At 38.9% G+C, this 15106-nt stretch overlaps 1 protein-coding gene across 1 annotated transcript in view; it reads left to right on the top strand.

Moving 5' to 3' along the window:
• The window catches only part of PIGX (phosphatidylinositol glycan anchor biosynthesis class X), a gene marked incomplete at its 5' end in the record, with an annotated part of 30992 nt that extends 16534 nt beyond the window's left edge, over nucleotides 1–14458 (top strand). Inside the window, 3 exons of the mRNA XM_005670119.3 lie at nucleotides 6056–6269; nucleotides 9172–9272; nucleotides 13390–14458. Of these exons, the coding sequence (XP_005670176.1) occupies nucleotides 6056–6269; nucleotides 9172–9272; nucleotides 13390–13533 (459 nt within the window). The remainder of the gene's footprint in view (nucleotides 1–6055; nucleotides 6270–9171; nucleotides 9273–13389) is intronic.

Raw genomic sequence — 15106 nt, 5'->3', positions numbered from 1 at the left:
AGGAAGCAAGTTAAAATTAAGCATTATAATAAAGATTATATCCCACACCCTTTATATAGATTAACCTTTACAACAGCCTTTAAAGGATTCCATTTTATAGGTAAGAAAATGAGCACAAAGAGGCCAAATAATTTATCTAGGAACATGCAAGTAAAGGGAAGAGCCAAGAAATGAGTCCAGTTTTTTTTTGTTTTTGTATTTTTGCCTTTTCTAGGGGCAGGGCGGCTTCCCATGGCATATGGAGGTTGCCAGGGTAGGGGTCTAATTGGAGCTGTAGCCGCCAGCCTACGCCAGAGCCACAGCAACAGCAGATCTGAGCCACGACGTCTGCAACCTATGCCACAGCTCAAGACAACACAGGATCCTTAACCCACTAATCAAGGCCAGGGATCGAACCTGCAACCTCATGGTTCCTAGTCAGATTCATTAACCACTGTGCCATGACAGGAACTCCAGCAAAGTTTTTGTTCTTTCTGGAAATGAAGCTTACTCTTGAGTTAGGGTTTCCCTAATTTTTATAAGAATCAGTGGGTGGGCACTTTCTGTGCATATTATTGTCTTCCTGAGAAAACTTAATACAGTAGGTCATATTGGACCCCCAAAACTGTTAATGACTCCAGTGATTCCTTTTAAGAAATTTTGAGAAGCACTGTCTTAGTTCATAAGATAAAAAGGCAAAATGAATATGCTTCGAGTCACTCATGATTGTGATTTTTTTTTTCTTTTTTTTAAATGGCTGCACCTGCAGCATATGGAAGCTCCTGGGCCAGGGATTGAATCTGAGCTGTAGCTGAGACCTGTACCACAGCTGCAGCAACACCAGATCCTTTTAACCTACTGCGCTGGGCCAGGGGTCAAACCCATGCCTTTATAGTGACCAGAGTCGCTGAAGTCAGATTCTTAACCCACTGCACCGTGATGGGAACGCCTCATGATGGTGACTTATTTCTAATTGTGAAGAAGGCTAACTTCTTCACCTGCTTTATTTATTTGAATTTGTTTTTGAGTAGGTAATTATATTTTCATTGCTCAAAATGCAGGAGGTGTAACGAGGTACACAGTGATAAGCTGCCACTTATTTTAATCCACAGCCACTGAGTTTCTTTCTGTGTTCTGTTTTTTATGTACATATGGCAATTTAGATACACATGTTCATATTTATGGTGGTTTAGGTACAATTATACCTATAGGAAGACTCCTGTTGCTTTTTTTCCTCACTGGTATCTTTTTTTTTTTTCACTGAGCAGGGAATTCTGAATGAGGCTTTTACATTTTTAAATAATAAGCTTCAAATTTAAATGTAATTCTTGGCTTGTAATGACATGGATTGGAATCATATTTAAACCTAATTAATACAGTGCCTACCACACTTTAAGAAAATGGAATATTTTTACAAATGAGTACCCTAAGAGAGGTCACACGCCTATACCTTTGGTTGGGACGAGGTAGGGGTGTGTGGTTGACTGTAACAAGAAAATAGGATGAGTAAAGGGTCCCACTATAGATTGATTGGCAAATTTTCTTTATCTTGATTTTCCGCTTCCTTATTTCTCATTCCTAATTATAAGTGAATTTACTTTTTCATTTTGGAAATTTCTAGAAAATTAGATATCTCATTGGTGTAATTGGAATTTAATTTCTTGACCTATTAGATGCTATTTCCTTCTGCCTAGCTGAATTGAGACTGTGGCCCAGTTCTTTGTGCAGAGAAACTGTGTTATGAAAAGTGGGTATTGGAGTTCCCGTGGTGGCGCAGTGGTTAACGAATCCGACTAGGAACCATGAGGTTGCGGGTTTGGTCCCTGCCCTTGCTCAGTGGGTTAACGATCCGGTGTTGCCGTGAGCTGTGGTGTAGGTTGCAGACGCGGCTCGGATCCCGCGTTGCTGTGGCTCTGGCGTAGGCCGGTGGCTACAGCTCCGATTGGACCCCTAGCCTGGGAACCTCCATATGCCATGGGAGCGGCCCAAGAAATAGCAAAAAGACAAAAAAAAAAAAAAAAAAAAAAAAAAAAAAGTGGGTATTATATGGTGAGTTTAACTAGATAGGAAGGAATTTATACATAGGGAATGATTGATGCTTATATTTCAAAATGAGATCTTAACTGTGTTAGATGAGGTAAAATTTTTGGCTATAGCAGATAGGCCACTGGGTCCAAATCAAGTGAGTGATGTGGCAACAAAATGTTCTGGAAGGTGTTTGGATGCTTTGTGAGCAATTTGAAACTAAAAACAAATCTTAAATAGGTTTGTCATGATTAGGGCCCATCAAATGAACCTCATTTTGTAGTTCCCATTGTGGTTCAGCAATAACAAACCCAACTAGTATCCATGAGGACGTGGCTTTGATCCCTGGCCTAGCTCAGTGGGTTAAGGATCCAGCATTGCTGTGAGCTGCGGCGTAGGCCCCCCTCCCCCCCAAAAAAAAACCTCACTTCATTCTTAGGTAGACAGATATATTTATTTAAAATTGCATAGATTCTTTGGAAACAGCATAATTGTAAAATTGAAATATGTGAAATTGCTGTTTTGTAGGTCAAAATGGAAATACTGTGTTTTTGAAATCATAAGTTTCACTCAATCAAAATGTGTAATGTTAGGCCTTCTGCCTTGGCCAAGTTGGAGAATAGGGACCAGATGTACCTTTCCACTTGAAACAACCAAGAAATAGACAAAATATATGATATAATGGGAAAAAATAATTGAATATCAGTCAGTGAGTGAAGTGATATCTGAGAGTTGGAAATTAAATAAGGTGAGCCTTGGATTGTCCCAGTTTATTGCATGAAAGAAGTTTTCTGGGGAAACGGTATAGGGGAGGAGGAACCCAAGCAGATCCTGGAGGACCTGAGGAGATAAAGTGAGATTGTGGGGAGACCAAAGTCACCAGAATTCGTGAGACAGTGTGCCAGGGAGTAGAGAACTGCATGGAGACAAACTCCAGAGCTCCATGGAAGGTCCACCTCAAGCATGTAGTCGAGTGTTGATTAATGGATACATGTGAGGAAACTGGTGGATGCTGGGAAAAGAAACATGTGAAAAAATTCGAAGTAACAGTGTCTCACACAGGCCCAGTAGCAGTGCCTGTTCCCATGAGCCAGACTAGGAAAACCCTCGTAATTCACTGGGCATTGCATAGAGTAAACAGAACTTTTACTCAGTAGTGGGGAATACTTACCCCTGGACTAAACTTTGCTTAAGTCCTGTTTAACACATTTTAAAACCAAGACCTTCCAAAAATCAAACTTTTAGCAAGTTACTTAACTGCATTCCAAATAAAACTCAAGAGTACTTATAGGAATACAGAAGTAGTCAGCACCCACCAAGATAAAAATTGCACTATCTTGATTCTAATAAGAAACTAGCAGGTAAGCATGGATGTGGGAAAATATGACCTGTAATGAGGAGATAAATGAATCAATCAAAACTGATCCAGATACTAGAATTAACAGGCAGACCAAGAAAAGAGTTACTATAACTGTATTCCTTATGTTCAGATAGTTAAGTAAGGAGTTCCTGTCATGGCTCTGCAGAAACAAAACTGACTAGCATCCATGAGAACACAGGTCAATCCCTGGATTTGCTCAGTGAATTAAGGATCCAGCATTGATGTGACCCTGTGGGGTAGGTTGCAGATGCGGCTCAGATCCTGTGTTGCTGTAGCTATGGCATAGGCCAGCAACTACAGCTCTGATTCAGCCCTTAGCTTGGGAACCTCCATATGCTGCGGATTCGGTCCTAAAAAGATGAAAGAAAGAAAGGAAGGAAGAAAGAAGGAAAAGTAAATGGAATTATATATAAAAGGACAGTTGAAATGTACACTATGTGAGATGAAAAATATTCTGGATAAAATTAATGGAAGATCAGTGCAAAAGAAAAGATTAATGAACTTGAAATCATAGCAATAGAAAGTACCAAAAATATAAAACAAAGGAAAAAAAGGAATGTAAGAGAGTTCCTATTGTGGCGCAGCAGAAGTGAATCTAACTAGTATCCATGAAGATGTGGGTTCGATCCCTGGCCTTGCTCAGTGAGTTGGGGATATGGCGTTGCTGTGAGCTGTGGTGTAGGCCTCAGACGTGGCTCGGATCTCGTGTTGCTGTGGCTGTGGTCGGCAGCTACTGCTTGGATTTGACCCCTTGCCTGGAACTTACATATGCTGTGGGCGGAGCCCTAAAAAGACGAAAAACAAAAAAAACGATGGACATTAGTTAATAATAGTGTATCAGAGAGTTCCTGTCGTGGCTCAGTGGTTAACAAACCCAACTAGAATCCATGAGGACGTGGGTTTGATTTCTGGCCTCGCTCAGTGGGTTAAGGATCCCGAGTTGCTGTGGCTGTGGTATAGGCCAGCAGCTGCAGCTCCCATTTGACCCCTCGCCTGGGAACCTCCATATGTGGCGAGTGCAGCCCTAAAAAGACAAAAGACAAAAACAAAAAATAATGTATCTGTAATAGCTTATCATCTGTAATAAATGTACTACACTAATGTTAATAAAGAAAATTATGTGAGTGGATGTGGGAGGGGTGGGGGGGTATGTGGAAATGCTGTATTTTCTGCTAACCTAAAACTGCTCTAAATATTAAGGTCTATTAATTTTTTCAAAGAACACATATAGATAGATATGTCTCATACTGAAATGAGGCTGTTAAAAAGCATCATGCAATTTTTGAGAAAGAAGATGATATTGCTACTATGTTCTCTGAGTATTTCAAAAAGCAACTGTGATGAGTAATTTGGAAACCATGTCGTGAGAAACTGAGAGAATTGTATTTCTTTGGGGAGGAGAAACTTAGTGGAGCCAGCATAGTTGCCCTTTGATGTATAAGGGACCCTTAGTGAAATAAAGAACATATTTATTGCGGATAATATAAACAAGGACAGTTGGTGAATTGTTATAGGTCAGAGCATAAAAGAGGAATAACTTTTAAATAGTAGATAAAGTGAAATGAGTCAAAGTAATTAACTCTCTTCCAGTCATTGAAAGTATTAAAACAGTGGCTGGATACTTGAAAAATACACTCAGTGGAACAGTGGTTTCTTTTGATCACCTCTTAGGTTCCTTATGACTCATTAGATCATAGAATTCCTTGACCTTTGCCAATGAGTTCTGTTACTCCTGTGATGAACAGAGAAGGAGCAAGGTACAAAAATACAGCATTTGGTGTCACTGTCAAATAGGAGAATTAGGATCCTTGCTGTGGTGGATAGACGTTAATGTTGGTTTTTCCTCTGCAATACGTCCGGGTTTTGTATAGAGAAGCTAGAGAAAAGTTGCGTATGTGGATGCGTATACACACAAACATACAGATTATGTATATAAATGTTGATACACATGTGTAAATGTATGTGTGCATATCTGCAGTTTCTTACATACATATGTATGTACATATGAATACATATGTAGACACGTGCACACATTGTAATTGAGGACTACTTTCTACCTCTTGAGCATTTTTCCTTTTGGTGTAGAGTACTTATAACAAAAGGTTTTCTACCATATTATTTTTTTAAAAGAATCATTTAGCATGTTTTCCATTAACTTTTTATACCTGATATTGAGAGTGCTGACCTTTGCTTTGACTTCCTGACCACAATAGTCTATCTTGCTCACTGTCATCTTAGTTGCTTCTCTGAAGAACAGGAAATTACCAGAATGATATCAATCATTTTAACCTATGCTGGGTTAACTGTTTTTTTGTCATAGTTTTCATACTTACTGAACAATGTTATATTTATCCACAAAATTTCTTTTCTTGGTACCTGTTTTGGCACCTAAACAAAGATTGCTGAGGAAATTACATGGAAATAATTTTCATTATGGGGAAATTTCACACCCTGGCATATAATGTCCTTCATTTACATTCAGCAAACTTTGCTTAAACACAGATCGCATCTTGTGTTTTCTACTTAAAATTGAAATGGAAGAGGAATAGAAGTTGTTTACAAGGGGGATGAATTTGATGTTTCTGTTAATCTGGTTTTATTTTTGGGTTTTTTTTTTAATCTTATTCATTTCTTTTTCTGGATTAATATTTGTGTGGTTTTTTTTGACAGGCAGTGATGGTTTCAGAAAATTTTAATATAGAGGCTCCTGACTATTTGTCCAAGGAATCTGAAGTTCTCATTTATGCCAGACAGGATCCTCAGTGCACTGATTGTTTCCAAGCTTTTTTGCCTGTGCACTATCGCTATCATCGGCCACATTGTAATGATGAAGAAACCTTCATTGTGGTCAATAACCCTGATTTATTGATGTATTGTGACCAAGGTAAGGGTTGCAAATCTTTTCTGAGGGTTAAAAATAAAAATAAAGGTATGGTGGTGAGTCTAAAGTCACCAACAAAATCATGTTTCTTTTTTTTTTCTTTTGAACTTTTTGATTATAAAATAAGGCACAGATATGGAAAACTTCATAAAATATATAGCTTAGTGAATTACTAGAAGGCAAATACTCTCGGAGTTGCTGTCACGGCTCAGTGGTTAACGAATCCGACTAGGAACCATGAGGTTGCAGGTTCGATCCCTGGCCTTGCTCAGTGGGTTAAGGATCTGGTGTTGCCGTGAGCTGTGGTGTAGGTCACAGACTCGGCTCGGATCTGGTGTTGCTGTGGCTCTGGCATAGGCCAGTGGCTACACCTCTGATTAGACCCCTAGCCTGGGAACCTCCATATGCTGCAGGGGCAGCCCAAGAAATGGCAGAAAGACAAAAAAAAAAAAAAAAAAAAAAAAAAAGGCAAATACTCTGGTAACCACCACTCAGGTCAAGAAACAGAGCATTGCTTGCCACCCTAGCAGCAGCCTCATGTGTCCTGTCCCAATCATAGCCTTCTCCTTTGCTCTAAGAGTAACCTACTCTCCTATCTTTTAAGCCCTTCCTTGTGTTTCTTTATACTTTGATCACTCAACTGAGCATTCTTCGACTTAGTCTTGCCCATTTAAAAAAATACATTATTTCCATAAGCCTCTTAATTTACAGGTTTTCCCTCTATCTCCTCTTTCTTAAAACATTTATCTGTTGAAGAACCTGACTCATGTGACCTATAGTTTCCCCAGTTGGGTTTTGGTGATTATACTGTTCATCTGACTTCTTTATTACCTGGAAATTGGCAGCAGGTTTTAGAAGTGTGATTAGATTCAAGTCTGATTCTTTTGGCAAGACTGTAGGCAGTGCCGTATTCTTTTATAAGTAGGCATATAATGTTTGATGTTTTTCTTTTTTCAGCCATTGTTCTTCATTTACCCCTTTGCTACTTTTCATTCTTCACACTGACATTGTAGGACTTGTCGCTGTTAGTGTTTTGTCTCAACTTGGTGTTTAAGGGGATACTTTATCACCTAGTTTTGTTGTAGAAGTTGTGAGTGTTTGGGTTTGTGTGTAATTGTTCTGTTTTTGTGTGTGGATTTGAATAAATTTAAAAAAATATGCTTTTACCATTTTCACTCTTCTAGAATCAAGATTTTTCTTCTTAGCTCTTTTCAGATTTTAGTTCTTTGTATCTCTAAATTTGGTCTGATTAAAATGTGTACAGGAGTTCCTGTCATGGTGCAGCAGAAACAAATCTGACTAGGGACCATGAGGCTGCGGGTTCTATTCCTGGCCTTGCTCAGTGGGTTAAGGATTGGCATTGCTGTGAGCTGTGTGGTATAGGTCACAGACAAGGCTTGGATCCTGCATTGCTGTGGCTGTGGTGTAGGCTGGCAGCTGTAGCTCCAAAGGGACCCCTAGCCTGGGAACCTCTATATGCCGCAGGTGTGGCCTAAAAAGCAAAAAAAAAAAAAAAAAAAAAAAGGTTACACAAAAATCAGTAGCTTTGTTACTAAAGACTGGGAGATAGGAAGTTTTTAATCATACATTTGTTACCATCGTATATTTCCTGATGAGAAAATTAAAAAGTCTTCAACTATGTTAGCTTTGTTTATCCAACCTTTCTTTTCCCTCATTTTGTATTTTTTATTTGGTTTTTGGCTGCCCCGAGGCATATGGAGTTCCTGCATATGGAGTTCCCTGGCCGGGGATCAGGGATCAGATCCAAGCCTCAGTTGTGACCTAAGCCACAGCTGCAGCAATGTTGGATCCTTAACCCACTCTGCTGGGCTGGGGATCGAACCTGCATCCCGGTACTCCCAAGATGCTTCCCATCCTGTTGTGCTACAGTGGTAACTCCGCCTTTTCTTTTCTTTTCTTTCTTTTTTTTTTTTTTTTTTTTTCGTCTTGTTTGGGCTGCATTTGCAGCATGTGGAGGTTCCCAGGCTAGGGGTGGAATTGGAGCTGTAGCCGATGACCTACACTACAGCCACAGCAATGCCAGATCTGGGCCGAGTCTGCAACCTGCACCACAGCTCACAGCCATGCTGGATCCTTAACCCATTGAGCAAGGCCAGGGATCAAACCTCTGTCCTCATGGATCCTAGTCAGACTCGTTTCTGCTGAGCCACGATGGGAACTCCCTCCTCTTTTTTTTTTTTCTTGTCTTTTTTTGCTATTTCTTGGGCTGCTCCCATGGCATATGGAGGTTCCCAGGCTAGGGGTCCAATCGGAGCTGTAGCCACCGGCCTACGCCAGAGCCACAGCAGCTCGGGATCCGAGCCGCGTCTGCAACCTACACCACAGCTCACGGCAACACCGGATCGTTAACCCACTGAGCAAGGGCAGGGACCGAACCCGCAACCTCATGGTTCCTAGTCGGATTCATTAACCACTGCGCCACGACGGGAACTCCGTCCTCTTTTTGTTTAATGGTACCTTTTACCTACCCTAAATAAAGTTTGGGAAATTGCCCCCTACTGAGAGAGCAGCTGGGGTTTTGGGTTTTTTTGGTCCGGAGTGTTCTTTATATGGTTGTGTTTACTCTATGGAAATTTATCAGGTTGTAGGCTTAGGATCTGTTCATTTCTCTGATTATATATTTCAAAAAAAGTTTAAATTTTTAAAAAACAGCTCTTGGTGTAATGGTATTTGTTAAGAAATCATGCTCAGTTTTATTACTAGTTTTATAATTTCTTAGGCATCCACTTGGAACAGGTTGCTAAAATAAAACAGCATGTGATAAATAGATCCAAATCATGTACATTGTGTATTAAAATGTTTGAATACATATCCTAACATGACGGAGTGGCCTAGCCTCTAATCTAGTATAGGTTTTCTGATATGTTCTATCATTCTTTCTCAGAGTTTCCAGTTTTGAAATGCTGGACTCAGTCAGAAATGACAGCTCCTTGTGCTTTGAACAGTCAGGATATCTGCCAATGGAACAATATGAAATATAAGTCAGTAAGTTAATATTTTATGTTGTTTTTAGATCATGCTGCCTTATTGAAAAAAACTTTCTATAATGGCTCTGCTTCATTTAAGGGATTAGCATTTTATATTCTACCATAGGAAGCTGGGTTTTGTTTCTTTTTCTTTTTAGGGCCACACCTGCAGCATATGGAAGTTCCAAGGCTGGGGTCTAATCAGAGCTGCAGCTGAAGCCTACACCACAGCCACAGCAACGCAGGATCCCAGTCACATTTGCAAGCTGTGCTACAGCTTGCAGCAACGCCAGATCCTTAACCCACTGAGCAAGGCCAGGGATCGAACCCGAAACCTCATGGTTCCTGAAACCTCATGGTTCCTAGTCGGATTCGTTAACCACTGCGCCACAACAGGAACTCCATAGCTGATATTCTTTTTAAAGGTATAGAATGCAAAGAAAAATAGTGATGTGTCCATCTTATTTTACTTTATCAATAAAACTTCACTTTAGAACTTTTTTATTAATTTTTTAACAACAAAATAAATTCATTATATTACACAGAACAAGTGAAAAAAGAAAATAAAACTTTAAAGTTGTATCATTTCAACTGTGACAAAGATTCTAGACAGTTGTATTGTTATTATAAATCTAAATCTAGGCTGTTTTAGACCACATTAAGAGTACGAACCTCCTAAATTTGTTTTCAGTTATTAAATTAGATAATATTAGTATTTTATTAATACTGGCTTGTCTGAGGAATCTATGTCGTTTTCTACTTACCTTCTTTAGTTAACATGGTCTACTTCTCTTCCGAGTGGTAAGTCTTTGTACAACACATTACTTTTCTTTCCTTCTTTTTTTCCTCTCATTTTGTTCCTCTTTAAAAAGAGCTGCCTTTTGGAGTTCCCACTGTGGCGCAGCAGAAACGAATCCGGCTAGGAACGATGAGGTTGAGGGTTCAATTCCTGGCCTCATTCAGTGGGTTAAGGATCTGGTGTGGTCAAGAGCTGTGGTGTAGGTGGCAGATGCGGCTCGGATCTGATGTGGCTGTGGCGTAGGCTGGCGGCTACAGCTCTGATCGGACCCCTAATGTGGGAACCTCCATATGCCACAAGTGTGGCCCTAAAAAGCAAAGGTAAATAAATAAATAAAAAGAGCTGCCTTTTAATTGTAGTATCTTGTAGTATCTGTTTGAGTTTCTCTTTGTTCCTAATTCTCTTTAAGGCCCACTTTCTTTGGTTGAGTGGCAGAATCTGTGTCATTACTTTTATAGTTTATTTTTACAAGAAATCAAGTGATTTTGCAATGAACATAAAATAAAAACAATTTAAATTAGCATACAACATAACTGCCAAATAAATATAAAGCAGATTTGTTCATATGTGCTATTGTGGATATTAGTTTGAAGTATTTTCCTTATAGTTGCTTAGAAAGCTTTCTACCAGCTGGCTCAGAAAACTGCTAGCAATAACCTATATAGGAAAAAAGAATGGATATATGAATATGTATAATTGATTCACTTGGCTGTAAATTTGAAGCTAAAACAACATTATAAATCAGCTATACCCCAATAAAATTTAAAAAAGAAAAAAAAAGAAAACTACTAGTGCCAATGAAGGCTTACTGCAGAGCACGACTATTTTGTTGGGTTTTTGAGGGGAGTTTTGTCTTTTTTTGGGTTTTGGGGTTTTTGTTGTTGTTATTTGGCTGTGCCCTTGGCATGTAGAAGTTCCCAGGCCAGGGACTGAACCTGAGCCACAGCTGTAGCTAGAGCCACACCAGTAACAACACCAAATCCTGGAGTTCCTGTTGTCACTCGGTGGTTAAGGAATCCGACTAGGAACCATGAGGTTGCGGGTTCGATCCCTGGCCTTGCTCAGTGGGTTAAGGATCTGGAGTTGCCATGAGCTGTGGTGTAGGTCGCAGATGCGGCTCGGATCTGGCATTGCTGTGTCTGTGTTGTAGGCTGGCGGCTACGGCTCCGATTAGACCCCTGGCCTGGGAACCTCCATATGCTGCGTGTGCAGCCCTAGAAAAGACCAAAAAAACCCCCAAAACAAAAAAACACCAAATCCTTAACCTACTTAGCCACGAGGGCGCTCCCAGAGTACTACCGTTTTGTATTGGAGAAGCTTCTTTGCACTAACAGTTGGGAAGATGTATGATTGTGCTAATATCTTATGCAGTATAGAGTTGCTTTCAAGATTCCTATTGCCATAGAGTACCTCATTTTTTTCAAACTCTAAAATAATCTGGAGAAATTGCATTTGATTTTCTTATGTGAATGAGGAGTATGATTAGTGTTTACAATGATTTATTGGTTTAAAAATTGGTAGTATGCATTGCTACAATAGAAGCACTGTTAAAACATTTTGACTTTGGTTCTCCTTAAGATGATGTAACATGAAATAAAAGGTCATAATTAAATATTTTGATTTTTTTTCTTTTTTATAGATAGCAGAAAAATAGGTATCCATTAATTACCAAGTTGGTGATCTATACTAAGGCTTATTTTGTTTGTTTGTTTTTGTCTTTATAGGGCTGTACCTGTAGCATATGGAAGTTCCCTGGCCAGGGGTTGAATCCGAGCTGTAGCTGCTGACCTGTGCCACAGTCGCAACAATGCCAGATCTGAGCCGCACCCTCAGCTGCAACCTACACCACAGCTCATGGCAATGCGGAATCCTTAACTAATTGAACAAGGCCAGGGATCAAACCCGCATCCTCATGGATACTAGTCGGGTTCCTTACCACTGAGCCACAACAGGAACTCCATGCTTGTTTTATTTAAGATGCCATTATTTGAAAGATAATTTCAGATGGCACTTTGTTACAGATTGCATTGGTAACTTTTTTTTTTTGGTTATGAAAATATAATCCATGCATTCATAAAAAGAAATCAAAACTAAAGTATTCCCAAGTTACCTAAATTTTAATGTTTTTAAAAAATGATTTTTAAACCATAAAATTAGCACTTTCTGATTGAACATCTTTATCTGCAAAACCAGTAGAAACCAAGTTGAACATAGGAGAACTTTTGCATTGCTAGTCAGTATCACAACTAATTTGATGTTATAAAAACAGTAAAGCACACATTCAGCTGTGTAATTTGTGAATAATAAACTTTTAAAACTGCTTGGGGAGAGAAACAGCAGAACAGAAATGGATACTTCAGTTTTATTGTTTTAACGTTTTTCCTTTAGGACTTCAACGTATGGATTATTCTATATTCTAATATGAAACATAGTATGAGGAAGTAAATGTTTATACTGATTACAGAGGTGACATTAGAATATAGATAGTATGTTTAACAATATATTCAACTCTATATAAAAAGCAGAAAAAAAGTCAAAACTAATGAGAATTTTTTTTTTTTCTTTTTAGGGCCACTCCCATGGCATATGGAAGTTCCCAGGCTTAGGGTCAAATCGGAGCTGCAGCTCCTGGCCCACACCACAGCCACAGCCACAGCAATGGCCATATCTGAGCTTTGTCTGCAGCCTACACTACAGGTCCATGACTAGGATCCATGAGGACGTGGGTTTGATCCCTGGCCTTGCTCAGTGGGTTAAGGGTCTGGCGTTGCTGTGAGCTGTGGTGTAGGCCGAAGATGTGGCTCAGATCTGGCATTGCTGTGGCTGTGGTGTAGGCCTGCAGCTGTAGTTCCAATTCAACCCCTAGCCCAGAAACTTCCATATGCTGTGAGTGTGGTCCTAAAAAGACCAAAAAAAAAAAAAAAAGAATCCAACTGCAGTGGCTAGGTTTGCTTGGAGGTAGGTGTGCAATCCCTGGCCTGGTGCAGTGGGTTAAAGGACCCAGTGTTGCTGCAGCTGCAGCATGGGTCACAGCAGTGGCTTGGATTCAATCCCTGGCCCGGGAATTGCCACATGCCCATATGTGGCCATTAAAAAAAAAAAAAAAAAAAAAAAAAGAATTATTGTGGGAATTGAGTCCAAATTCTGTTACGTTAACTTAAATGTTGAATCTGAAATAATCATCCAGCCAATGATGTTACCTGTAGTGTAGCACTGGATGGAAAATATTACAAAGAAAAAAGAAAAAAGTTAAATTAAAAGTCAAAGAAGTAGTGACCTTACCTGAGGACATTGATCTTAAATGTCTCTAACTTGTCTAATCCATCTCTCTCCCTAGGTATATAAGAATGTGACTCTACTGGTTCCAGTGGGACTGACCATACATACCTCTTTAGTATGTTCTGTGACACTGCTCGTTACCGTCTTGTGTTCTGCTTTGATCCTTGTGGCTGTTTTCACATATGGCCATTTTTCCCTATAAGTTTTATGTGGTTAAATGCTTTCAATAAACCTAAATAAGACCTATTCATTTGTGACTAGAAGTGTTTTTCTAGAATTATGGCAGTACTTTTGTCTTTTGCCTTCATTTATGGCTAATATTATGTTTACTAGAGGAAATTCTGAATCATTCTTGACTAATTTCAAAATTCAGTGCTCTGCTGTGTAGCTCTCTCATAATCCTCAAGCCTCAAGTGCCTATAGAGGAAACGTAACTCTGTTAATATTTATTTTGTGAGAAGTGACTTCTTTTTATTTGGGTTATATATGAGCATTTTATGTATTAGAGGCAAATTATTGCTAAAACTTGAGGAAACTATTATGAAGAAGAATGATTTGGAAGAACCAGAGTTTATTTAAATATTAATTTTATGAGAACATTAGAGTAATTTATATAGAGTTTCAAAGAAAATTATAGTAGGACAGCTAAGAAATTATTATCAAAACTGATTATTCCTTAGAGCATTTCCATTCTCCTTTTATATTTTATAATACTGCTTTTGAATATGTGATTTGGCAAAGGGCTTGATGAAATTAAGTACTAAGATTTAGTTCTGCTTTAGTATGGAATTTGTCAGGAAGATTGTCGTATTACAGAGTGTGTTTTATTAAGTTGTACGGTTACAAAACTTTTTTTTAATTTTCAGGTAATATCTTTTAAAAGGTCTCGATTTAATGTTTTTCTTCGGAAAGAATTACAAAATAAAGTGCCATAAGCTAATTAAAAAATAAAAGGGCAAGCATGTTCGAAAACAGAAGCCAGTAAACCGGGGTATGTTGGCATTGTTTGTTCTGTATGGCATAATGGGGTGTGATATACTTTATATATGCTATCACTGCTTAATTTTCTAAAACATTCTGCTGTTTTTATGGGAATATTTATTTATTCATTAAAAATTCTTTTATTATATTTGATTTACATTGTTCTGTCAACTTCTGCTGTACAGTAAAGTGACCCAGTCATATATCTGTACACTCTTTCTCATATTTCATCATGTTCTGTCACAAGCGATTGGACATAGTTCCCTGTGCTACACAGCAGGAGGGAATAAATCTGTTGTAATTTGCCACATACAGCTTGACCTGGTAATAACAGTTCTTTCAAAAGGTGTGTTCAAGAACTTAGATGTTGAAAAAAGCAATCCGGTGCCATAAAGCAGAAATATTAGAAATCTTTAAAATGATGAAAATTTCAACCCAGTCTTGTTTAATAGCTGTTTGGTGTTTTCTTATAAGAAAGAATTCCATGTTTTCCAGGCATTTTTTTCCACAGTGGGATTAATATAGTGGCATTAAAATAGAATTATATGTCAGTTAAATTCACTAACATCAACATTTTGAAACACAGTTAGACAGGTAGGGGATCATGGTGCTGTTTTACCTCTTAAGAATTCGTGTGTGGGAAATTCCTGTTGTGGTTCAGTGGTAACAAGCCCAACTAGTATCCATGAGGATGTGGGTTCGATCCCTGGCCTCGCTCAGTGGGTTAAGGATCTGGCATTGTGGTGAGCTGTGGTGTAGGTCACAGATGCAGCTTGGATCCCAAATTGCTGTGA

Source organism: Sus scrofa, chromosome 13 (genome assembly GCF_000003025.6).
Source record: "Sus scrofa isolate TJ Tabasco breed Duroc chromosome 13, Sscrofa11.1, whole genome shotgun sequence".
Lineage (NCBI taxonomy): Eukaryota > Metazoa > Chordata > Mammalia > Artiodactyla > Suidae > Sus > Sus scrofa.
The sequence above is the reverse complement of the archived record's forward strand: the minus strand, read 5'-3'. Positions and strand labels throughout refer to the sequence as shown.